The sequence below is a fragment of the Dromaius novaehollandiae genome, chromosome 8 (assembly GCF_036370855.1).
Source record: "Dromaius novaehollandiae isolate bDroNov1 chromosome 8, bDroNov1.hap1, whole genome shotgun sequence".
Lineage (NCBI taxonomy): Eukaryota > Metazoa > Chordata > Aves > Casuariiformes > Dromaiidae > Dromaius > Dromaius novaehollandiae.
The window spans coordinates 30,559,789-30,585,022 of NC_088105.1; the positions used below are offsets into that span (position 1 = coordinate 30,559,789).

Genomic DNA, 25,234 nt, shown 5'->3' on the forward strand with positions numbered 1-25,234 from the left:
AGGGATTTCATCTTTCCTCTCCTCTCTATCTTTCTTTGAGAAGAGAGATGCATGCGGAAAGAAGGGCCTGAGAGTTGCACTCGAGCGAGTATTTTTTTTCGTTGAATGGAAAAATTTTGAAGCCGTTCGGTTTGTCAGAAAAACATACCAACCTCAAGGAGAGCAAGCTCCGAAATCCTTGTAAAACGCCTCTTTCATTCTGGCATCAGAAAATGGACTTTTTGTTCCCCCGGAGCAGCTGTGCTGCTCGGTGCTGCCTGCAGCGGGGCGCAAGTGAGCGGCCCCACGCCGGCGGTGTGCGCGAGTCCATGCACCCACACCATGTGTCCCACAACAGCGTCCCATGAAAGGGTGGTGTTCGGGAGCCCCAAGCCCGCTCCCCGTCCCTCTGACGGCTTATCGTGGTGTGTGCAGTCCAGCTGCTGCAGGACAAAGCCTGGCGCTCTGCCGGATTTCCTAGGATGGAGGCGCTTGGGGTCAGGAACAGCAGGCTGCGTTACTGGTAATAAAAATAAAATTAAATTAAAAAAAAAAAGGCAAGTGCAAAGCAGTGCCTTTGGTGGTGGTAGGGGGATGGAAAGGTGTCAGAGTCCTCACCACATTGGCGAGAGCCTGTACCGCTAACCAAAAAGCGCCTGTGCCAGCGGTGTGGTTAGGGCCCCTCTCTCGCTCAGAAAATGAAACGGGAAGAGGAGTCCAGCATCTGCAGACCCGCAGCCTCGCCGCCTCCCCGGGCGCTCGCGTGTGCCCCTCGCCTGCCGCCAGCCCTGTGAAGGCCTTAGACAAGCACAAAGCAGCGAAGGGCCCGGGGAACGGCGCTCTCCAGAGCCCCGACCCCTGCAGGCACGCCAGGCACGCGCAGCGCCGGCCCGCCCGCGCGGGACGGATGCCCAGCGCACGCGGATATAAAATACAGCGCCCTGCAATAAAACATGCACTGCTAGTCTATATATTTTGCAATCCCTTTAAAGGATTTTTTTTCTTTAAACCCCTCACCCCGGCTCCCTCCCCATTCTCCCCCCAAAAAATTATTATAAAGAATTATTGCCATTAGTACGTCTTTCCCAGTGAAAGGAGAAAATCGCCTCATTCATAATTTATACCCTCAATTACTATTAATAAAGAAATATTTCAGCAGAAAATCGCCTGGGAAAATTACACGTAACATTGCATTAACATTCTATTTGAACATTTTCATCACATTTGTTATAGAGTTAATAAGAGGGATATGCTCCCCTGACTTCTTCATGAAATTATGGGCTGCCTATGATAGTTTAATCTTTTAGACTTTATATAATATATTCACTTTACTAATTGAGCTATCCAAGGAGCAGTTAGGGATGTTCTTAAACGTGGAAGACAAAGTAATCAGGGCCGTGACTTCCTGACTGGAAGATCTTCTTCCGGAGATGAGGAGCCGCACATGTGAGGAGCACCTACATATGTGTTTGTGTACAGATGTGCCTCTCCATTAGCCGTCCCCTTAATGTCCTGCCTGTACTTGGAAGGGAATGTGGATTAAAAGTGTAGGTGATTTTCAGACTGGTGAGATATTCCCAAAAAGCTCTGTTTGTATTTTGGAGTGAGAGTGGGTCTGGGGAACGTGAACAAACTGTTCTTTCTGGAACAAGAAATGTCCAGCATGTGGAGTTTCTCAGGAATAATACCTTGAGTAGACAAGCCTCTAGGCTGTAATTCACCCCCATCCACCATCGTGCACAGACCTTACCCAAAACTCAAGCTGAGAGCAGATCAGGGCAAACACCCCTCTTCTCCTCTCCCCAGTACCTCCTGCTCTGCATCTCAGCACGGTTTTGACAGGTGCATTCTGGGGGTCCGCAGAGCTGAAAGGCTTCTCCCTGCCAAGGGTTCAAGGAGCCCTGAAGTTGGCCAGAGCAAAGGAACAGGGGAGGTGTGAATGGGGAGGCATTTTGGAAGATGACTCAGCCCAGCATGATGCACCGTGGGGACCTCTTTGGCCTGTCTGCTTCTATCCAAAAAGCCTGAGCAACAAGAAAACCATGGTGGGCAGAGAGTGAGACAGTGGAGAAGCTATTTTGGGGAAAGATTGGTGCAGAGGAGAGACAGGGGGAACACAGGCATCATAAAAACACTTGTAATTACAGTCCGATAGGCTGTGGGCATAGTGGAAGTTACTGAAAAGGTAATTCAAAGCTGTAGTGAGAAAGGCACCCCTCAGAAGTGTTGAGTTTGGGAGCTGAATCTAGGTCAAGGTCTCTCCATGAGACCCTTCTTTACCTGGTTTCAGTACGAGGCTTCCCTAGATGGTAGCAGTCTGCGGTTTGGGCCAGGACTGTGTGGGAAAGGGCTGTGTCATCTGCGTGAGAGGAGCATTGCCTACTCATTAAGCCTAAGCACACGCAGCCCGTGAGCAGGTGCAGAGGGATCCATCACTGCTGAGCAATGGCCCTGCCACCAGAGATGGAGGCAAATCTCTATGAACTGCCCCTGACGAGAGGCTGGAGGAGCCTGGGACCAGCTGCTTTGCTGACTGATGGCCCGGGCAGGAGGGCCTCATGGCCACCAGTGCTGGCACCCCCTTTGCAGCCACCGAGATGGGACACGGGCAGGGCGTAAGGTAGGACGCTGGCCTGTAGGTGAGGACCTGCAGTCACCCCCAGAACTGGTCCTGTGACTCTAGGCTGCTGCAACCCAGTAACAAATGCTGTCAGCAAGCCAAAGGGTTAATGAAAAGCTTTCGTGCATTGGGATTCATTAGCTGGGACTCATTAAACAGCAAATAAGAGCCCGGATGTTGCCATCTGAGCCCTGCTGATGGCACCTCCTGCGGGTGAGGCAGCCTGCGCCTGCAGGAGACACCCTGCGTGCCGCCAGCCACATCCCACCAGAGGTGGGAATCAGAGCAGGAAGGGTGCGAGCAGGGGCTGCTGGCAGCAGGCACCCTTCTCCCACAGCCCCAGGGTCTCAGTGTGTACCCACATGAAACCATCAGGCCCAGCCAAGCTCAACAGTTCAGTCCTCTGGTTTAATACCTGCGTTTCGGGCCAGGCAGGGCACAGGTGGCCCTGCCCTCGAGGGACTGCATCCCCTTTTCTCATGCTGCCCAGCTTAGAGGGATGGCAGCAGCTGGGCAAAGCGTCCAGGGCAGGACAGTGTGCGCTGTGCCCACCACGATCGGCTGCGAGGCCAGAGCAGGGGTGGTGACCAGAGAAGGGACTTGAAGCACTAGGTCCGTCATGGGGAAGGGGGGCCTGAGGCTGCCTGCCGGCCATATCTTTCCAATACACATGAGCCTTTTGAGGTGACAGGGATGGGTGACTGGCAGCCTGCACCCTTGGCTCTCCTCTGTCTGCTCTCTGGCACTGAGGTGAGCCCAGGCCTGTGCACGGAGGTGGGAGATGTGAGGAGCACACACACACGTGGTTGCATGCAGGTGCACAGCTCCATTTTTGCCTTAATGATGGAGCCTGGTTGTCACCAACAGGTTTCTCGTGGGTTGCTCTGCACCCTTGTTGCTGAGCTCGTAGTAGACATTTTCCCAGGCGACAGCATGCCGCAGGCCAGTGCTGACAGAGCCTGTGGCCTTCAGGACCACTGCTGAGCCACTTGGGGCAAACGGCACCCTAGGTGAGCCTCCATCTCCTTGCAGCCCCTGAGTGGGCAGGGAGCCGTGAGCTGCCCCTGTGCACCAACGCCGGGACAGCGCAGGGCATCGTGCCTCTCCCTGGGGCTAAAAGGAGGCTGTGAGGCAGACAAGCAGAGTCTAACCCCCGCCAAGCGGGAGCATTTTTTTGCTTACATGCTTTTGCATCGTTGGCAGAGCGTTTCCAGGGAGCGGGTGTGCACTGCGCGAGGCTTTGCACGGAGGGCACCCACGCTCCGCCGGCCATCCCCACCGCACGCTGCCCTGCACGGCTCGGGAGCCCCTTCCCTCCGGGGACGGCAGAGCCGGGCAAGCGGGCGAGGAGCACGCTGTCCGCCTCGGAAAAGGCCACTGGTTGGGCCTAGGCAGGATGGGCCACACTGTAAACAGGACAAGGCTTGTAAACAGGGCTCCAGCTGGGATAAATTTAGCCTGTTGGGGTTGCAGCCCCGGCGCGGCAGGACACGGTGTCAGGGCATTGTGGAGAGGAGAGGGGGAGAACGAAGCTGAATAAACAAACGCAGCTTGTCGCTTTTTTTTTTTGTCCCCGCGTTGTTATTTCAGCCGGACAATTGCCCTGCAGATTGAGGGAACAGGCTGGAGTTCAAGTGAATTTGGCTTCCAGTGCCTCCCTTTTTACATTGTGTTTTCCCATGGGAATGTATTCTGGCATAAATGTGTGCGTGTGTCTGTACCTGCGTGTAGGGATAGCAAGCAAATACTCCCTGTACATCTCTGTGCTGGGCAACAGGGATGGTGTCTGCTTCAAAGCCCAGGTGAGGCCAAGCAACTCAGCTTTTGGTGTCACGTAGTATTTTGCTCCCTCAGCATGCACAGCCCAGACTTACCCCTGAGTTTGTTCAGGAGCTTGTGTGCAAGGTAACCTGTCCTCTGTATGTACTTGTACGTGTCCCCATAGGTAGACACTGAGCTCTGGAGGTGTCCTTTCGCTGCCGAGGGGACAGCGTAGAGGTGAAACTCTGTGCGAGACTTTAAAAATCAGGGGATCAGGACTCCTAATTTTTTTTCCTAGTTCTGTCATGAATTTGAGACAAGTCATAATTCCCTGACAAAATCATCCGTGATCTCAAGAGCAAAGGGCATGGATCTTCTCTGTCAGTCCAGCTCTGCTAGGACCTGGTCTTTTCTAAAGGCCGTGTTCGGAGGAAGCCTAATTCCCATGTCTTAATTTTATTTTTCTCACATCTCCCTCTTACACATACATACACACACACACTTCTATTGGAAAAACGATTTTAATACCCATGGCACATTGTCCTGGTGTGATATAAAATCCAATGACATGTGGCATTTGGAAAAGGTCACTTCCCCCATCAGGATTCATTATCCTACCTCAGCCCGGGAAGCCATGGGGCTGCCCCCTCCTCTGCAGACCCCTGCACCCTCCCAGGCTGTGTCGGGCAGGCAGGGAGAGGGGATGGGACAGGCTCTGCAGCCACCTCGGGTGGTCACAGAGGGCACCTCTGCCACCGCTCGTGTCCCTGCCCTTCTGGGTGCCTTCTCCTTCCCACCTGTATAATAGGGGCAACCCAAGTTGCAGGGCAAAAGGGTGACGAGCATAAAGTGGGGAAGGCTGGAGCTGCAAAGGCAGGTGGCGTGCTGGGTAGCAGGTGCTGGGTCAGCTTTCGTCGGCCTCCCCCTGCTCCCTGCTCCCTCTCTGTTCCCTCTAGAGCTGGAGCCGGCTCTGCGGTGCCCTCGCTCTGCACGGTTGCAGAAGGGAAACGCTCCCCTTCCCTGTTTCACTTGTTTAATTTTTGTCTGGGTTGGTTTGGAAGTGCCTGTCGGGGTCAGCACTCATGGCGCTGGGCTGAGCCACCTCGGCAGAACCGAGAAGAGAAAGCGGAGGAGCCCTGGGAAGCCCAGCTCCCACTGGCTCCCCGCAGACTCCAGCCGGCCCAGCTCGCACCCCCAGTGCTCATGGGGCCCCTGCGCTCCTGCCCAAAAGCTCTGCTTCTGCCAAGGCAGCGGCAGCACTGATGGGTCCCTGTCCATCCCTCGGAGACTTGTCCACACAGTGCAGCACCAGGACAGGATTTCTGCTTGACGGAGGTCCCTGGTGCCCATTGCAGATGAGGGACTGCAGGGCAGGAGTGGGGGATGCTAACAGTGGGATAGGGGAAGGCAGGAGTGACAAGCTGCCCCGTGGCCATCTGCATGCTTTTCCTTGGACTCCTTTCTGCTCAGGCTCTTGCAGGACCATCTCTGCCAAGCCTGTCCCCCTCCCCAAGCTGCTGGCAGCCCAGCTCAGAGCTATTCTCTGGCAAGGTAGAAGGGCACAGGAAGGGCAAACCTGCTCCGGAGGGGCCCAGAGGATGTGATCTCTTGCTGGGTTGCATCAACCAAGGTCCAGGCTGGTCCCCAACGAGTCATCTCATGGGTGGGGGGGGGGGGGGGGGGAACTGCAGGCCAAGACTCCTGGGGTCTCTTCGCAGCTTGGTCACAAACTACCTTGGGGCACCTTGGGCGTCTTTCACCTTTGTAGCCCCGTTTGCTGCCCATGGGAGAGAGGAACTGCAAGGGTGGGTTACAGTTTGGTGCATTGAACAGGCAGCAGGCCTGGCGCTACGGGAAGGGCAGAGGCTGAGCCAGCGCAAGAGAAGGCTCTTTCCCAGGGCAGGAGGTGGGAACGGGAGCAATTGTTCCCGGGGAGAGAAGAATTTGCATTATTTTTGCAACCGGGAATGGAATTTGATGCCTGCTGAAGATGACTTTCAGTGTGCTGAGGGTGATGGTAAGTGTAGCCCCTTCCTACCATATAAACACCAATGAGTTATGGGTACCCCAGCCTCTAATTATGCAGTCAGCCCCAAATAGGCTGTGTCTAACGAGGCTGACAGACTAATATCTCAAGAGCCCTTAATGCGTTATCATCTCTTGCTGTATGACCTCATATTTATAACTGCTCTGGTGGGAGGTTGAGAAATGTCCTTCTCTTCCCCCAGCCCCCTCCCCAACTTTCCCCCCCTCCGGACCCACAGCTCTTCAGCCTCATCTGTTAGGATCAGGAGGAGAGAGGCGAATTTTCTCCATCCATCACGAGCGGAGTTCGCGCTATTAGATGATTAAAGACATTTTTTATAATATTTGGAAGAGGCTTTGAAACGTCTCTCAAACAGGGTGATGAATGCCTGCTTAACCCTTGCCTGGCCAGGGCAGCGCTGGGGGCGGTGGGGAAGGCAGCATGGCATGGGGCAGGGCTCGGTGGCCCCCGCGCTCGCCCGGCCGTTGCACGGTCCCGTGCCCGGACCCCTGACAAGGTGATTCATGAGCGCGGGCACCTGCAGGAAGCTCCGGCCTCCAGGCAGTTCCTAGTGCAACGGGGGCTCGGCGGTTTCTGAGGCTTCAACGGCTCAAGGAGGCAGGAAGCGGCGCCCGCTGCCCTCCCCAGCCCTTATGCAACAGGCCCCCGGGGTTGTGCACCAACGCGCACATGGCGCACCTCCAGCTCCCACACATGGGGCCACCACGACCCCACATCCGGGCAGCAAGAGGGGAAGAGCAGCTCATGCCCATTCCCGGCTGAGCTATACCTGTGTTTGCTGCCCCTCTCCGCTCGGTCTCCCTTTCCCTGCCCTGTCTGAAGGCATTGCTGGATGCAATGTCTCCTCTTCAAAAAATTCATGAGCATTTAGACATCTGCCCCCATAGGCTCCATCTTTAGGATGTTGCACCCTCACGCTGAGTGTGTCAAACAAGACCTGTGGGGATGATGGGCACGTTTATGCTAAAAGTCACGCTGGTGTGCTATCAGTCAGGACCTCCTGAAGGCCAGATCACTGATGCTGGCTGTTGTTTGTGCCCGTGGGGGAGTGGAGATTTGTCCTCAGATTGGGGAAGAAAGCCCGCCTCCTTTGATCATAGACGCAATATTTCATAATCTCAATTTCTTGTCAATTGATTGCCAGATAGAAGCGACAACCAAAGAGGGCCCCAGGCGTCCGCAACTGCCACTCATCGTATGATTTTAACTCTCCCCCTCTGTAAGTTTGCATTATTTTCTTCTTGTTGTTGTTATCTAAAGAAACCTTTCACTCCCTTCCCCTCAAAAAAGACCCCTAGAAGTCCCAATGCCCTTGTCAATTTGGTGTTACAGTTCAATGTACCTATAGCTGAGAAGGGTTAATGCATGATTAATAGGTGTTTTATTAAAATAGTTAATCTGTCATTATACAGTCCAAGAGATCAATAGATTTCTTATAATCATGGCTTAAAATCATCTTTAGCGCCACTGCTCACGGGCTTAAGACCCTGGGCGACACGCCGAGTGGAGGTGGGAGTCCCCTGTTAACCCCCTGTAGCTCTGCCGCCATCCGGAGCGCGACCCACATTCTCCCGCAGCGGGAGGGAAGCACCCAGAGGGCTGCATGTGCTGTTACGGTTATCACCAGCATTATTATTTATGGGCATTAAAATCATCACACCTGAGTGCTAGCAAAGGGGAATGGGAAGAGACAAAAACTGGAAGTGCACCTGGATAACTGCTCTTTGTCACCCCTGCTCACAGCACTGGTGGGGACGTGGGTGGCTCATCTCGGGGAGGTTTAAGCCCCACGTGGAGGGTGAAGTGACGTGCCCGGCTGTGGGGGGCAGCAGGAGGACCACCCCGCCCCACCTGAGCCCCCCGGGGCTGCTGCCCTGGCAGCTGTGTGTTGGTGGAGCTGGCTGAGCTGGCTGGAGTCCGATACCCGGGAAAAGTGAAACCGCCCTTATTTTGGTGCTGCCTGGCCCCGAAGCCCCGCGTGGCTGCCTGTCCCTGCCGAGCACGGCCAGGCCCTGGCACAGCAGGGAGATGCTCAAGGGTGATGCGGCCTCAAAGGGCGGCACGTCTGGTGCCACCAAGCCTTGGGGAGCTCCCGTGGAGAGGAGGCCTGGGAGAAGCAGCAGCACCGCTGTGCCCAGCAGCCCGGCTCCCTCTCGCCCCAGGGCTTTCCCAGGCTCTCCAAGTGCCGCTTCCCGGCTCTCCCCCTCCGCCGGCTCATTCTCCCATTTGGGATTCCTGGTCCAAGCTGCTTTTCGATAACTCTGGAGACCATGACAAATCCCAGAGATGCTCAGACCCCGACCCCCAGCGCAAGGTCTCGGTGGGAGGAGGTGCTGTTTAAACAGACTGACACCGGGGCGGCTGAGCCAGCACAGGCGGAGGCAGCGCACCTTCCCACTGGCGGTGGCGCGGGGAGCCACCGGCCAGACCCCTCTCACCCGGGAGCCGGCCCATAAGCTGCTCCACAGCGCCCTTTCCCCGCTGCTGGGGCAGAGCCCGAGGTCGTGCCAAGCTGGCACAGAAGCGCGGAGGCAGCGCAGCACCGTCACCGCGGGGCGGGCTGGCTGGCATTGAGCATGGAGCGGGATGAGGCAGTTTGGGGAGCCTTCGGATGTCTAGCCTTGCTGCCTAGCGAGCGGAGCTGGTGCTGGTCTGCCGGGAGCCGACCTGAAACAGCCACCTTCCCTCTGCCTTGGTTTCTCCCTCGCTGAGATGGGCGAAAACAGTTGTTCAGGAAAAACTGCGGCAAGTTCATGCTGTTATTTCCCACCTCCCAGTCCTGCGCTCATCCGGCTCGAGGTGACCTGAGCAGCCCCTGCGTGGCAGGAGACCCCGGGTGCAGCCGCCTGCCCCATCCTCGCCCGGGGTCGGGATCGCTCCCCCCCTCCCAGCCCCACGGATGCTCGCCTTGGGGCTGGGTGGAGATTTTCCAGACCCCCTGGGTCTGGCCCTGTCTCTCCCTGCCTCATTGCTTATTTCTGGGCCATTATGTTCGACAGGGAGAATTTGTTTCTGTCCAGAGCAGATCCCCGGACAGTCTCAAGCCTCAGGGGATTTATCATCCTGAGCTTTTGTTTGTGGGTCTCCAGGACCCTCTGCCCCACCGCCTAGCCCAGATGCTTCCCTGTCTCCTCCCCGGAGCCTCCTGCCCCCCAGGACCGCTGACCGCTCTCTACAGCACGGGCACCCCCAAATTGCAGCCCTGCTTCCAGCCCCGCTCACTCGCCGCGGGGGTCAGCACCGGTGCTGTGCCTGCTCTGGCCGAAATCGCGGCTGTCGCCTACGCAGGGTGGCAGCGAAGGCAGCGCGTGTGCCAGCGCCGGCAGCTGCGCTGTCCATCTAAGCTGCCCTGGGGTCGTGGTGGGTTGCAGAGCTGAGGATTTGGGGCCACCCTGAACAGGTCGAGGTTTATCAGGACGGAGCTGGGGGCTGGCACGGGGCTTCCAAACTGCCACCTCTGCTGCTTTCCATGGGGACCCATTTGCCACCAGCCCCGTGCTTGCTCCCTCCTGGCCCCAAGGCAGCGTGTTGGATGGGGTGACAAAATGTCGCTCCGGAGGCCGGTGGGTGAGGACGGAGGAGAGGGGCGCCGGGCTGGCCCGTCCCGCAGCCCTGGCCCTCCCCGGCTGCGCGCATTCCTCCGCAGCGCCCGGAGGGGGGGTCAACCTTTGGCACCTTTATTGACACTCCCTGAGTTCATACTGCAACTCTACAATCTTTCCCCGAGATTATTAAGAATTAATTGATCACTTTTATATTCCCCCCGATACCCGGTGCTGCTTTGAGACCGGCAGCAGGAGGAGGGGGGAGACGGGGAGGAGGGCGGGGTCTGTGTAAAAAACACACTGATAAATGTTAATTACTCTTTTACAGCCCCTGTCAAATTCCAAAGCAAGTCGTAAATTCATTAAACTCTAACGGATTAAGCACATGCAGCTTATTTAGTCGCCATAAACAAGATCATTTGGATGTTGATTTTTCCCTTTTTTATTGCTCCAGCAGAAAAAAGGAAAAATAGGATCAGGGAAGCAGTTGGTGGTTACTAGGGAGTCAGAAAAGTTTGGGTTTATTTCATATCTTGCTTTGTTGCTCCATGGCTGCTCTTTGCAGCACATTCTTCCTCAGACTGAGCCTGGGCAGCATCTTGCTGGGGAGCATCGCGTTCCCAGGAGCCGCGTCCTAGCCCCAGGCAGCTGGGTCGGCGCGGGCAAGGCGAGGGTGAAGGAGAACCGCTATGGGCCACAGTGGCCATATGCTGCATGTAGGGCCTTCATGTCTTGGCTGCATCCAGCGGCTGCCTCCTAAGTGTGAGGCTCTTCAAGACTAAAGCAAGGTCTGGCCAAGCAGAGATGACAACCTTGCAGACCTTTCCAAGGTGGTTTTTGGGCTGGGTTGGCCAGTTTGGACTCCGTTGTGCCAGGAAGCCTCCAGGGCTATGTTATGTGCAGCGAGGGTTAACCCTGTCCCTAGTATGCATGGGTCTGCTCGCCGCCACTCTGCAAGGGGTTGTGCAGGCAGAGTTAGCCGGGCACCTGTAACAGCAGCTCTGCTCATTCAAGGACACTTCTGAGTCCAGTCAACTGCTGTGCGCAAGGCGCTGGTTCTGCCAAAGCAAGTGGGACATGGCCCAGGCCAAGTCCAGCCCCAGGAGAGAGGAGCTAAGGCCAGGAAGCCGTGCTGGCTACCAGGCGCAGCGCAGGGAGGGACGAGGCGCCTCCGGATGCCCCGAACACAGGGGCAGGGCCTTGGGGTCTGGTCCCAACGTTGCTGCCAACGTGCTCGGTGAGCTTGCCATCCTGTACTTGCATGTGTTAATAATCCGGGCTGCCCTGCTGAGCCGTAGGGGCAGGGGAAGGAGAATGAGAGGAGGGTCATGGAGATTAATTAATACTCAGGGCTCTAATTATGAGTTTCTTCAACACCAGGCTTCTAATGAGGAACAGGCGCTGAGACAGCTCCGAGTCCCGCTGCCCCCCAGCTGGCCCTGCTGAGACATCTCCTGCTGCCTTGCAGGGGTAGTTTTACAGGGAGAGGGACAGGAGTTAGCCCCCAGCTGCCAGCATCTCCCCGTGCAGCTCCTCTGCTCTAGACCATGTGGCCGAGAAGTGGCCACGCTGCTGCACTGGAGCCCCGTCCGCACTGGAGCTGCCTGGGGTGAGCGCTGGAGACCTACAGCCATCCCAAGCGTGCCGCCAGCTCCTCCTGGGTTGTTTGTGGCCGGCACTGCTGGCCATGGGGTACGGCTGTGCTTCTCCGGCATCTCTGAGCCTCCGGCGCGGCTGTGCTCACCAGCAGCTGTGGGCTACCCTGCTCTGCGGGCAGCAGAGGGAACTCTAAACACCTAATGAGAGCTCCCTGCCTGGCTGCCTCCAGAAAAATTTAGGACCTTTGCTTCCAAGTCCTCAGCAGCGTTTCCTCTAAAGAAGGTGTCCTGAGCGCTGGAGGGACAACTGCTCTCCTCCAGCCCCGCGTGGGTGCCCTGGGCTCAGGGGGCTGCACTGAGGTCTCCAAAGGGCCAGCTCCATCGGGGTTGGTCTTGGACATCCCCACTCAGAGCAGGACGGCGGGGACACTGATTGTCTTAGCTCGGTGACGCCGCTAATGCACTTAAAAAGCAGAAGGCCCATCTCTTAAACGGAGAGAGCTGTGGCAAGCCTGTGCTCTGAGCACGTACAATACTGCCCTTGCTCCCCTCTGCGTCTGCCTCTCAGGGGACAGCGGGGACCCGCAGAAGCTCTCAAATAGGCCAGCGGGGAGGTTTCAGCCTCCCCAGAGCCTCGTTCCCGGGAACATTTCCCTCCTGCCAGTGTTCAGCCTTTTCCTCTCAGCAAGTCCAAAGTGCACTGATAAGTCCCAGCAGAGGCATCTGTGCCAGCCAGATCCCTCCGCACACCTGAAACCTCGAGCTCCTCTTCTCGCGGTGTCCCCTCGCCTGCGAGGTGCCCTCCCCTTTGCTCCCAAGATCTCCCTGGGCCAGAGGATTTATGAGCCCGGAGCAGGCAGCGAGGGGTTAACGGAAGGACTATGTCCCATGCTAAGCAGTAGCTAACAGCCACTAGCTAATAACTTTATGGCTTCAAAGCAGAGCATTTATCATGCTGAAGTTTGTTTATGCACTAGTTATATGGCGCATTATACCAGATCTGTGTTTGGCTGATAAATTCTCAATGACAAGCGAGGCTACCAATAGGGACTTACTGAGTCCAAAAGACCAGTAGCTTTTTCCTGAACTCTGCTTTCTGAGATAAGGATGTTTTTTCCCTCTTTTGTTTTGTAAGGAGGAAAAAAAAAAAAGATTCAACAACCTGTAAACTCAAAAAAAAAAAGAGTGAGATTTTTGTTCAAGATAAATTGCCCAATTCTGTGGTCTCCAGTCATGGGACAGAGGAGAAGGGAGGTTGTCTGGTGAGGACCCGTAGGGCTGTGAGCAAGGGCCTCCCTACCTGCAAGTGATGCACATGAGCCCGTGCCAGGAGCTTTGTGCATGTGGGGAGTGGGCGCTGATGGCTCGCTGCCTCATACGAGGTCCAGATGTCTCCGGGAACAACATACTTCAGTCTATTCTGCCTTTAGGGAGGGTATTTTCTGGGGAGAAGTACTAGAGGGCACTTTGGGAATCCTCTTATTCTGCCTAATGTTTCTAAACTCACTAAAACAAGACATAATCGCAGTACTTGTCGTTATTTTCAGGTTGCATGTCTATGCAATTTGTTGCTGAGTGCAGTACAGCTGCTATGTTCACCTGTACCCCCGACTGCCAGGTTAAATTGCTTTAATCCTAATAATAATAATGACCTTCACATTTCTGGCTTGCTCTATCAGAGGAGCCAAACCCACTTCGCAAACATTAACAAGCTCGGCCTCCCAACTTCGTGCAAACAGGATGGGTCAGGATTATTTTTCCTGATACAGCAGTGGGGAAACTGAGGCATAAAGAGAGGCACTGGCTTGTCTGTGCCTGCCCGGACTGGCTGGACCCAGAGCGTCTCAACTCTGCGCCCCTCACTTTAGCCAGCACACCTCCCTCCGCTCCAACTTGGGTGCTTGGGGGCCTCAGGCACGTGGGCACACACCCCCCTGCATCCATGCACACCCTCCTGAGGGTGCTTTTTACATGCATCTGCGTGTGCTTCCCCGGTGAAGGCTTCTTACTGTGGGTATCTGTGCACGTATGTGCATGCATAACTGTGTTCATTAGTGTGATGTCTGTACGTACACGCCAAATGTGTGTCTCCACCTCCGCGCTGCACGAGGACACCTCAGCAGCCCGCCTGCGCACACATCTCTGTCGGCGTAGACGGCCCCGCGTGTGCCTCTCTGGCCGGGTACCTGTTGCGTCCCCGACCGGGTACCTGTGCCTGTGTGTGCATCCCGGCTGTGCATCTGCATCTGTGCCTGTGTACTGGCCCCTGTAGGCTGTAAATACTGCCAGTGTGTCGGGGAGGTTGAGCGGTTTATGGCTCAAGGTCAGGCCCATGAATCATAAAAAGGTGTCGGAAGGAGCATTAACTCCTAGCCTTCGCTCGGTCTCTGTGTGGTTTCAGGCGGGGCCCTGGAGGCAGTGATTAAAGGGTGCACCTTCCCCTTTCGGTTTTACGGTAAAAGGAAAGCAGTAAATTAGAAGCCCACAGGCTGGGGCAGGCCAGCACAACCGCCACAGCGAGTACCTGCCGTGCGGCCGGCCCGAGGGGCAGCGTCCGGCCGTGCCCTGCACCTGCGGTGGGGAGCTGTGCCGGCCCGAGGGTGCTTTCCCGCGGCCGCACGCGGCCGGGGCTCGCGGAGCAGGCTGCGCCGATGCCAACGTCGGGCCGCTTGCCCCACGGCCTCGCAGCCCGGCGAGCAGCAGCGCCTCTCGCTCTGCACCTCTTTACGACTCCGGCTATAATTAACTCGAGTAATAAAATTTTTTGAATCCAAATAGATATAATTAACGTTTAATGCCCCTGTTTTCTTGCGAATTGTCAGGACTATTAAGAGCGGAGTATTGATTGAAGAGGTGAGGCAGATGTTTCTGCTGCTGAAGTGGCATTGCCAGGGCGGAGGGAGAAAGCCCAGATGATGGTGAGGTCCCTGCCCCAGATCTGGGCCGTGGGACTGCAGGCTGGAGAGAGCCGGGGTGACGTCCGGCTCTGCTGGGCTGACCCTGGCCCAGCTTTCCTTGGCTGGCTGGGAGGAGAGGGGGAAAGCTGCTTGCAGGAGCCCTGCTCCTTCCTAGCACTCAGGTCAGCCGCAGGCAGCATCTCCCGCGCTGCTGCTGGAGGCTTCCCCTCCTCGCAAGCCTGCCGGCATGGGGCCACGCAGCTGTGGGCATCACTGATGGGGTTTCACCCAGGCAGAACTGTGGTGTCCTCCTCCCAGTCCCGACACAACCTACTTCTGTCTCAGGACTCCCAGCTCATCTGTGCGGTCTCCTACCAGGCTGGTGAGGGGAAAGTGAGATATATGCAATAATGCTTTCCATCAGCTACCGTAGCGAGCGCCGATAAGGCGCTGTGCAGAGGGCTGCGCCTGCTTGGAAAGTGCCAGGCTGATTTCCCTGAGCACCTGCCAGCTTGGCAGCCTTTCTCACCTCTCAGGACCTGCATCTGGTACCTGCTGGCTGCGGGTCAGGCTGCCACCGCCTGCCTGGTATCTGTAATAGCAGGGGCCTCGGGGCAGGCCAGGAGCCGGAGCACATCTGTCCAGGAAGACTGCAAAAACCACAGCTCTTCTTTCCACTGGCAGCTGGGAGCGCGAGCGGTAGGCAAGGAGATCTAGGCCAGGGCTGGGCCAAACGAAAAGCCCTGTCCCCCCCATCCCTGTCGCCTCTGCCGCCAGCTCTGTGCTGAGCCCCGTCCCCAGGCTGGGTCAAACCACAAATGATACATTTCCGAGCAGGGACGGGAGGAAGCCTAACAGCTTACCAGGAGGGCAAATACTTTTTCTTGCCCTAAAAATAGTGCTTTTCCCCTCTTGGGAATGGCATCTCGGAGCCTGGGAATTGCCAGCGTGGATGGATGGCGCGATGACGGGAGCAAAGCGGGTCAGCAGAGCAAAAGCCCGCGCACACAAAGGGAGAACATCTCCATTAATAAACACGGGCGGTAACACTCTGTGCCGGGGCTGGGCCACAACAGCCGGCTCTCTGTTCCCCTGCCCCAGTTGGCACAGCTGGGGTACGGGGGTGCCATCCCGCGAGGCCCCCGGGCTCACCCCTGCTGCACTCGCCGACAAAAGCAGCCTTTCTTCGCCTCCGCACAAGCCCCGATTGTGCCAGCGCTTCCCCTGCCACCGCATTGTGTTTCTTCTGTCCCCAGAAACAATTCTCGTAGGAGAGGGAGGACTTTCAGCATCTGCACACCCGGAGCTGCTCGGGCTCCGCGGCCGCTTCCCCGTGGGCACCTGCAGCCCACCCGCGCCTCCGTCTCCCCACGAGGGCCGCGGCGCTGCCCTCCCTTTGCCGAGCGTGCGGGTGCACCAGCTGCCCAGGTCCACCTCCACGCAGGAGATTTTCTTTCCCTTTTGGCCAGCACAGGGCACTCTCCAGGTCCTTGGCCTTCCCTCCTGCCAGCCGCTCAGAGTCCATGTGCCAAGGGGGGGACACAAGCTGGGGACTCGAGGGCAGGACTGGTCAGAAAAGGGGGCAGAGCAGAGCCCTGCTGAACTGTGGGAAGTGACAGCGCTTAGGAAGGTTGAAATAAAACAAGGTGAAATGAGCTCCAGGCTTGGGATCCAGGATGGCAGGCTGCTCCCCATGTCTCATGTGGGCTCAGCAGGACCTTCTCCTTTCTTCCCCCTGAGCGTAAGGAGGAGAACAAGCTTCTGGATTAGCTGGAAGGTCATAGCCCTTTGCCCAGCTCTCCCCGGGATGGATGTTCACAGTGCCATCCAGGGAAGGTGCACGGTATTGCCACCTTTTGCAGCCCGGGAGACTGAGGCACAAAGCAGTTCACCTCGCAAATGAGTGGCAGAAAAGGGCCCAGGCGTCCTGACTCCTGGTCCTGTGCTCCATCTTGACTGGGAGGAGTATGTCTGAAGCTGTTAGGGTGGAGGGACATATCTCTGGTTGGATCTGAACCCCAAAGTGTTATCTTTGCTTACAAACAACCCTCGCTGCTGAGTTGCTCTGCAAAGCTGCTCACTGCTCCAAGAGCTATGAGGAGAAGTGTGGGGAAGGGGCTCAGCTTCAAATCAATGTTGAGCATTGCGATAAGGATCTCTTATCACCACTGTCATTGTAACGGCCGGGATTGAAATGCTGGGCTGAGTAAGGGCCAGGTTTCAGCGAGACAGGAGGTGAGAAAAAGACACGGGTGCAGTAGGGAGGCGAAGGTAGCTCTGAGATGAATTACCAGCCCTTCCAGCACCTGCTTGCTCTCTCCAGTAATGACCAGAACCAGCTCTTCTTTCCCTTCCCAGCCTTGGGGCTGCCTTCAGATGCAGGCCAAGCATGGCGGCAAGGGGCCCACATAGAAGAGCAGTCCAGAGGTCTGGACATTGCAAATTGGGTGCAGTAGCGAAATGAAGAACGGGGAGGCTTTCTGTTCCCATCTCTCTAACCACCTTCAGCCTCTTCCCTGTCTTCCCCAGGGAAGGGTTCAATCCCTACCCTTCAGGGCATCACATGGGAACCAGCACAGGCACACAGGTCTCTACTGCCTGCGGTGGCATCCTGAGGCATATAGGAGCAAGTGTGCTCTGGAGCAGATCTGGATTTGACGGGTTTCAAGGCCTTTGGGAATTCTCTCCATTCCCATTAGAGTCCATCCAAAAGCAGCTTTTCCAATCTGCAAGAAAGAGAAAGCTAAAAAGCTTATGTGCTCTGTGCAGTGTTGGACTAGGCAGTGGCAACATCTAGTACCCTCACCATCAGCGATTGTAACTCCGTTCCTGCACAGCCATGTGTGGCATGCTCTGTGTTTATCCCCTCTTGCTTGTCTCCTCTGTTTTCTTAACAACTGTTGATTGGGAGTCCAAGGTCGTGTGGCCATACAGAGACACAGATACAATCTAACACTGCTGCCTTCCCCCTGCATCTCTGGACCCACCAATCTTTCTGCCTATCTGCAATCTCTCTCTTTCCGCCAAGCTTACTGCCAGCAGACAAGCCTGGGAAGGTTAAACACCCTCCTGTAGCGAGGCCACCGTCCTGTCCCCTGATAACCGTGGGGCGCGGTGGGGGGCAGTCACAGCTGGCAGTGCTCACCCAGTGCTTCCCAGCCCCTGCATGAGGCAGTTGCAGCTCTCTGCAGCGGGTGCGGGACCGCTGGCGGAGCCGACTGCAGACCAGGCACTGCTCTGGCACTCCCGAGGGAGGAGAGCGTGGCAGGACAGCAGTGAGGATGAGGAGTCCCTGTTCCCCTGCTCTGCTCAGCTGTGTCATCTTGGAGCCATGCTGCAACCAACCCCCTCGTTGCTAAACAAGCTCCAGGATAGCCTCAGGGCCGGGGGCTGGCACTTGCACCTCTCTGCTCTCGCCTGTCCCATACGGGATGCTCGCAGTGGAGCACTGCGTTGCCCAGGGTCAGCGCTCCCCTCGCCTGCCCTCCACGGCAGCCTGCCCCAGACTCAGCCCACCACCATCCTGGTGCTGGGGTGGCGATGGCCAGGCAGGGCCCGGGATGCCGAGCCGCACAGCGCTGCTCAGGGAGGCCTGATGAAGGTCCACGGCCACGTGAGAAGCAGACGGACCAGCCCAGCACCTCTCCACCACGGGGAGCCATTGTGGCCCAGGAGAGAGATCTGGGGAGTTCCTCAGCTCACACACCTTTGTCACACAGACAGAGCTCTTTTCCCGACAGTTATGCTGTTGGTTGCAAAGAACAAGCTAGCAAAACCCCATGAATCTCCTGGCATCAGCCAGAGCCTGCACCCCAGTACCCTGTGTGTAGCAGCTTACAGCCAGGACGAGGTACCCTGGAGTAGTGCAGAGCTGGGGCTTTGTCAGGCCCAACTGTTGTGCTGCTGGAGAGCAGCTCTGAAGCTATGCTCTGAATTTTCCTAGCGTGGTCTAGACACAGGTCTCATGGTTGCTCCCAGCTTGGCATCCAGGCAGCTGGTGGGATGGGATCCGGATGCATTGCTGAGCAGCTTACCACTCTGGAGGGGCGCCGCGGGAGATGTCCATTTAATTCCAGAGGAGCAGTGTGTCAGAGCGAGTGAAATTGGCCCGCCGATGGATTTATTAATTTTTCCTTCCCTCTGCCTCCTGCCAGGTGCTGTGCTAAGAGCCTGTGCCGCACAGTCATCTCGCTAAAGCCGAGGGGGGCTTAGTGCTTAAATGGTTTTCTTGCTGCCGTGGAGTTTAGGGCTTGTCAACAAGCCTGCGATCTTGCTGAAGTGCCTCAACAAACAAAGCAGCAGGGAGGTGGGGAGAGCAGGCAGCAGTGCTGGCAGAGACGGGGCAGCACAGGACCAAGCCCTCTGTGCTGCTCCGTGAACATGGGTATGTCACATACCCCGCTCCACCTGTCCCCTCCGACACGGAGAAGAATTCGGCTGTCCCACACAGCAACCATAGGTGTATTTGACCCACCTCTAAGTAAGTTTAAGCCTGTTAGAAACATCTTCATTAAACAGCTCTAACGTAAAAAAGCAGAGCTTGCCCATGTTTCTTAAGCCCTTGCTTTTCATAGATCTATGCATATGAACAGGTTTCAGGTTCGGCAGTAATCAGACCACTTTGGGCTGAGACGGGACCATGGCTGCTCTTCCCCCCAGGGTTTGTCCAAAGCGAGGGAGCAGAAAGTGGGCTGCCTGGCCGGCCCGCAGGCCGAGCTCTGCTGCAGTAACGTGCCGGCTCTGCAGATGGGGATAGCAGAGCTCAGAAACCAAACCCAGCTCCAGATGCCACTTCAAAAGGTTGCCCTGCTTGGGAGAGGGCAAGGAAGGCAGAAAAGCCCTGGCCTGGCCTCCTCTGGCACTCCTGCTGGAGGAGGAGCCCTCAAAATCGTCCTGTTCCCCTTTCTGGGAGCTGGATTTTTTCGGGATGCATTTGCTCAAGCACGGGCTTAGCCGCTTCAAGCTCTGGGACACCGATCTGGTTTCGTGTCACACTGCGGGTGGTGGAGGTGTGAGGAGAGTGGCGCAGGGGCAGCCAGCGGGTGCCGAGAGCTCAAGGCCACCCTCCTCCCGCGCACGGCAGGTGCTCTGCTCCCTCTGCAAGCGCCTTCGTGGCGGCGCGGGAGCGATGAAGCCTGGCAGCACGTGGCACGCCAGGAGCAGCTGGCTGCCCCTGCCCCAGAGCGGCAGCGGGAAGAGCAGCCCCAGGCACCCCAGAGCCGCTCGCCCCAGTGGAATTTGCTGCTGCCGGCAGGTCACCTGAGTCAAGCGTTTGAGCAGGATTCAGAGGAGGGCTGGTAGTTTTATGGGCAGTAATAGTATTTACAGCCCTGCTGGCTGAGTCACTGATCCTGGGGGTAAGTGAAAGGTGGATTTTTTTGCTGTCCCATCTCCAGCCTTTACACCTGGCCGAGGGCAGGACTGATCCTTTCTTTGAAGTATCCTTGTTTGACCGATGCCCTGCAGAGCTGTGGCCAGTCCCACCTGGCATGAGCAGGGTCCCTGACTGTGGCCGTCCCAGTCTGCCAGGCAGGGGAAGGCCGTCTCCGCTGCAGGGTCCCCAGCACCATGTTGTGCTGGTGAGATTTCACGTGGTGTAAACCGGCACTTCTCCACAGATTAAGGTTTAAGCCCCTCGTTTTTGCAGGAAGTACCGGAGATTTTAGGTTTTCTCTCCGCTCCTTGGCTTCGTCTTGCCATTGGTGGTGACTGCCTTTCTTGGCGGCTCCGTGCCCGACGGGGAGGGATCACAGGCAGCCCCGAGCCGGAGGGCTCTGGCGCACCCCGCATTGTTTTCCCATCACCTGCCACAGGCCCCGTGTGTTTTCATTTAGTCGACATAGTGGAAAGCTGTATAACATATGTCTGCTTCCCAAGGAGGGAGAAAAAAATGACTTCAACAGCTTGGTCCAGTTAACAGCTTGGGCTCTTGACTCCACTGTTGGCTTCGCAGGGACTTTGTTTCATGCTCTGCATTAACTGGCCCACTTCTCTAGATGGACCAAGTTGTGGGTCTAGGGGGAAGGATGTCTGGGGGAAAGGATGCCCCCGCGGCACTGGGAGCATGATGGGGCTGTGCTGCCCCCGGAGAGCGGGCAGGAAAAGCTCTTTCCACCCCACCCTCCGTGGGCTCCTCCCAGTGCAGCTCCCCATCCATCCCATACATTTACCTAACGCTAATGAGACGTATTGATTGGAATGATGGGATTTGTAAAGGTCGCAGGGTTAAAGTACATAAAACCAGCCTTTCTGGAGCTGCAATATCAGGGCCGATGGGTCTGGTGGGAGAGATTAAAGGCCTCGTGCTGCAAGAATGGAGAGAGCTGACAGCAATTACATTTCAGATGTGTGCATAGTTATAACCCCCCTCCCCAATACAAGCGACCACATCCCCACCACTGCAGAGCAGTTCTCCAACCTGCATCTCCTTTTCAAAAGCAAGATTTCAACCAAGCAGATCAGAGAAAGAAAGAATGAGAGAAAGGGAAAAAGGAAGAGAAAAAGACCTGCAGTACCTTTGGAAAGGCGGTGCCCAGCCACACCGCTGTGGCTGGGCTCGTGCCCTGTTTTAGGATTCCCAGCTGAGCTATTTACAGCATCAGCACACTAAGATCAAATGTCGGCTGAATCTAAACATCTCAAACACTGTGGTCGTTTTTGTTAGAGCAGGACTCTGACTACTGGTAATAAGGTGGCAGGTCTCTAGAGCTATGTCTGTCCCCTGGAAAGGTCCCTCTTCCACAGCAGTTCATTCCTAAGGGCTGGAGGAGTCCAGATCCCCAGATCTTGGAGCCTCAGCTGCCATAGGCAAATGGAATTGGTTGGAAATTTGTCCCAGGTTTGGGTTAACAGGCCTCACTAAAAGGTGAATGAAGCTGGACATAGCTTTCTCTAGAAGCTTTCCTCAGCTGTGGATGGGATCGCATCCCTGAGATACTTGGGAGCTCACTCCCTCATGCTTTGCTCTGGACTGGTCCCACCAAAAGTATCTCTCCTTGAGCCCCAGAGCCAGCCCAGCTCCGGTAGAGTTGTTTGCTCCAACATCCCTCCTTTCAGGCTCTTCTCTACATGGTGTGTTTGTTTCTTGGTCCAAAACAGAGTAGAGTGTCAGAGCATGGCCAAGACAGTTGTACCGCCTGAAGGTTGTATGCTGTTAACATTGCAGGCTCTTGTGTTGGTCTAGAATAGCTGGATGGACACCAAGTGTTGCATGTGTGCCTTAATGGATTACCTGGGGCTCCAGATGAAACAAGAAGATGCAAATATGAGCTAGGCTGAGATTTAGGATGTGCTTGCATTAAGAAGGGGTTAGTGCCGACCCTGTCTCTATGGATGGACACAGCTACATTAGCTCCATGACCAGGCTTCATTAGCCTAGCTTAAGGCTCAGCTTCAGATGCAAGCAAGTTCAGCTCAAGGGCTTTTCAGCCCCAGCTCACCTTGGCTTCACATTGCCCACTGCACCTTCTTTCACAGCAAGATTAACACTAGTGGCACCTGGGAGTCACAAAACTTGGCTCTGTTCGGCATCAAACCAAGCAGAAAACACAAACATCGGTTGCTTTTTCCCCTGGGGCAAGTCCTCGTGTGAAACCCCTAGGAGCTGTTCACCATTCATGGAAAGGGGCACGCTGCAAGCCTGTAACCGTAGCGAAGGCTTGGAGCCTTTCTCTAGCAGCTAGGCACGGCTTAGCACACAGTGTTAAGTAACGGCAGCTTTTACAGCCCCTGCAGCACAGTTACGTGCAAGGGTTTTCCCCCGGTCTCCAACCACACATACCAGATCTTTGAATTCTCCCCGTGAATGTGGCCAGCAGGGGAGTCACTGCAAAGCAACAGCATCCCCGAGTGCTGGAGCTCTTAACAAGTCCAAGGTACCCGCCCATGTAGCTCTGTCTTTATTTATCCCTCCCACACACTCTCTTTCCCTCTCTCAGATGGTAATGAGTGGTTTGCACTGGGAACTAAATGAAGTTGATTGCCCACTGGTGTCTGCCATTAGTGGTAATTAGTTAAAACATCAGAGTATAAACAGTAAATTGGCTCTAATAATTAATACTAGCACTCAAGCATATGAGAGACACAGAGACTGGGAGAGAAGCAGCAGCAAGCTTGTAAAATCAGCTGGGGCTGTTTTAATTAAAAAAGAAAGAATGTAAGTAACACAGTATTGGAAAAAGGACAAAAGCCATCAGGATCTCGCTCGTTAGAAGTGCGGTTGCATCTCCCCGGGAGCGTGGCAGGGCCCAGGGCTCGCCTCCAGCTGCCGCACTCAGGCACCCCGGGGGGATTTTGGGGGGATTGCTGATCGGATCAAAGGGGCTGCCCTGTTTGCTGGCTCCCTGCTCAGCAGAGCCTCCTTCCTCTTCCCTGTCCTCCAGGGGCACGTTTGACCTGAGGTTTCCTTTGGGAAGAAGGAGGCCTCGGGAGGCTGCAGGGTTGGGTGGTTCCTGGACAGGAAGGTTGTGTTTACTCCTAGAATAATCTCTTTTTTTTTTCTCTCTCTCTCATGGGTTTTGCCAGCCTGCTTGCACAGCTCTGGACATACCTCCGTCTTTTCCAGACAGCAGCTGTGCAGGGTTCCCATAACCCTGCCCCGAGAGAGAGCCCTCCGCCCGCTCGAGTGCCTCAAATAGTTCAGCTTAAATATATGTACACCCAGATTAAAGCAACGACGCTGTTAGAGTGCTGGGCCATCAGCACAGGGCCAAGCGCGGTGCAGGATTGGGCCCCCGACGCAGGGGCAGGCACGCGGGCCCAGGCTGGGTGGGTCTGGCAGGCAGAGCAGCGGGAGGCTGGGAGCCTGCCTATGTATCTCTATTAATCATCCCGGCGTACGTTAACCATGCTAATGTCGTCAGTGACAATGGCCCATCTCCGCTCTTGATTTAGGGTCTGTGAACGGAAGCCGGGCTCCTGGGAGTAAATGCGTGAATTCTCCACTGATACTAAACCTCCTAATAAATCTAACGCACACCAAAAAGCCCTGGGCACTAAATCCCAGAATCCGGTAATTGAAACCCTTACAGCTCTCAGGAAAAAAAGGTAACTGGTGAGTGGGAGCGAGTGTATGTTTTTACAGAATATACATCCTATCTGCACCTGATTATCTCCCATGGAGACAAAGGAAACCCGGCGCCTCGTCGTAAAGCACCTCGTTTTGCAGACTTAAAATAATATCGGTAAAACTGCGGCCTGAACAGCGCGGCGGGAGCAGGAGCTGCACCACCGAGTGGCCGGGGCTCCGGATCGGTGCCCGGGAATGGCGCCGGCTCGGCTTGCTGCACGGCCCCGCAGCCCCTACGATGTTAGCTGAGACAAACAAGTTTGCGGGGTGATGATGAACTTGTCGTCGTCTTTCCCAGGGCCCGCGTGTTTCAGATGGGCAAACGGAGCCTGGGCTAAAAAAGAAATCATGGTGGTGTTGTATTGCGCCCTGGCTCGCAGGAATCCCAGTCCGTTGGGTCCCCCTGCAGCTCTCCCCTGCCTCCTCCCAAACCACGAGGGAGCCGGAGCACCCTCATTTCTCAGGTCACCGCTTGGCTAATGGTCTATTAATTTGTTCAATTGTCCCCTGTGAGGCAAACTCGATTTCTGCCCGCCGTCCCTCCCGACCTGTCGACACGGTGATTGATAGGACGAGCGGCTGTCACCGCCTGCGCCAGCACCCGCGCGGCTCGCCAGGCGCCCGCCGCGCGCCCGGCCCCGCGCGCCGCTCCACCGGGGCCAATCCCCGGCCGCGTGCCCAAGTATCTGTCTCCGGCAATGAAAAATGACAGAAATATTTAAGGACAAATAAGGTTTACAAACCCAATTTAAAATTATTATGGGAGGCCCCGGCTGCAGATGGGCCCAAGCTGATTCGCGGCGGCAATCAAATCGAATTTCCTTATCGTTGTATTATTTTAGGGCGTTATCTGGCACCGTAATGCAGTTATAAATTCAATTTCATCTGTGAGCGTTCATTGTTTACTGTCGCCTGTTTGCCAGGGAAAATGTAAACACTTCACGGCCCTTGGCTGCAAAATTAATTTCTGGCGGAAAACGGGAAAGGGGAGAAAAAGTGGAAGGTGAAAAGGAAAATAAAGGAACAACAAAGCGAGTGGTGGCAGCGCCGCTGGGCAAGCCGCCGGCCCCTGAGGTGGGTTTTGCTATTGCTCTGCCTGTCGCCCACCGGGGCTGGCTGCCGGCACGGCGCTGGGGACGATGGATTTCAGGGAAACGATGTGCTTCGGGCTCGGGCGGCACCTGGACACGGGAGCCGCTGCAGGGCATCGGGCATCCCTCCCCGGGCGAAAGAAGGGAAAGCACGCAGTGACCTGCTGGGGATGCCCAGGGGAAGTTGAAGGTCTCCCGTTAATTCCAGACTAAAAATGACAAATTCATCTTCTATGACAATTAAATGAAGTCGATAATTGATGCTAATTGATCTTCAGCAGAGAGGGCTCTGACGGCTCCGGCGCCTCTCTGCCGGCGGGCTCTGCCCTCCTGCGCCAGGTGCATCGCTTTCTGCTTGTCGCCATTTCAGGTTTGCGGGCTGTTGGGGGTTTTTGGGGGTTTTTTTTTTGAAGGCAGGTACCAAGCCTGGCTGAGTTAGCGACAAAGGATTTATAGCCTACAGCTGTGTAGGTTTCCACTTAATTTTTATAAGCCCAGCATAAGAGCCAGCAGGGGGTAAAGCACACTTGGATTTTCTCTACTTAAAATATTACAATGTTAGCACTTTTGCTTGAGCCCTGAAAAGGGGGCAGTGGGGGGGCTGCATGCGTGTGTGTGTGTTTGGGTGT

General features: G+C 55.9%; 1 protein-coding gene across 4 annotated transcripts in view; it reads left to right on the forward strand.

Annotated features, from left to right (window-relative positions):
- The window catches only part of RNF220 (ring finger protein 220), a 236,285-nt gene that overhangs the window by 89,784 nt on the left and 121,267 nt on the right, over nucleotides 1–25,234 (forward strand). For 2 of the 4 annotated variants that reach the window (XM_064516113.1, XM_064516111.1), the window contains exon 2: nucleotides 7,552–7,626. The exons of the other annotated variants lie outside the window; for them this stretch is intronic. In XM_064516113.1, the coding sequence (XP_064372183.1) occupies nucleotides 7,552–7,626 (75 nt within the window). The remainder of the gene's footprint in view (nucleotides 1–7,551; nucleotides 7,627–25,234) is intronic. 4 annotated transcript variants of the gene reach the window in all.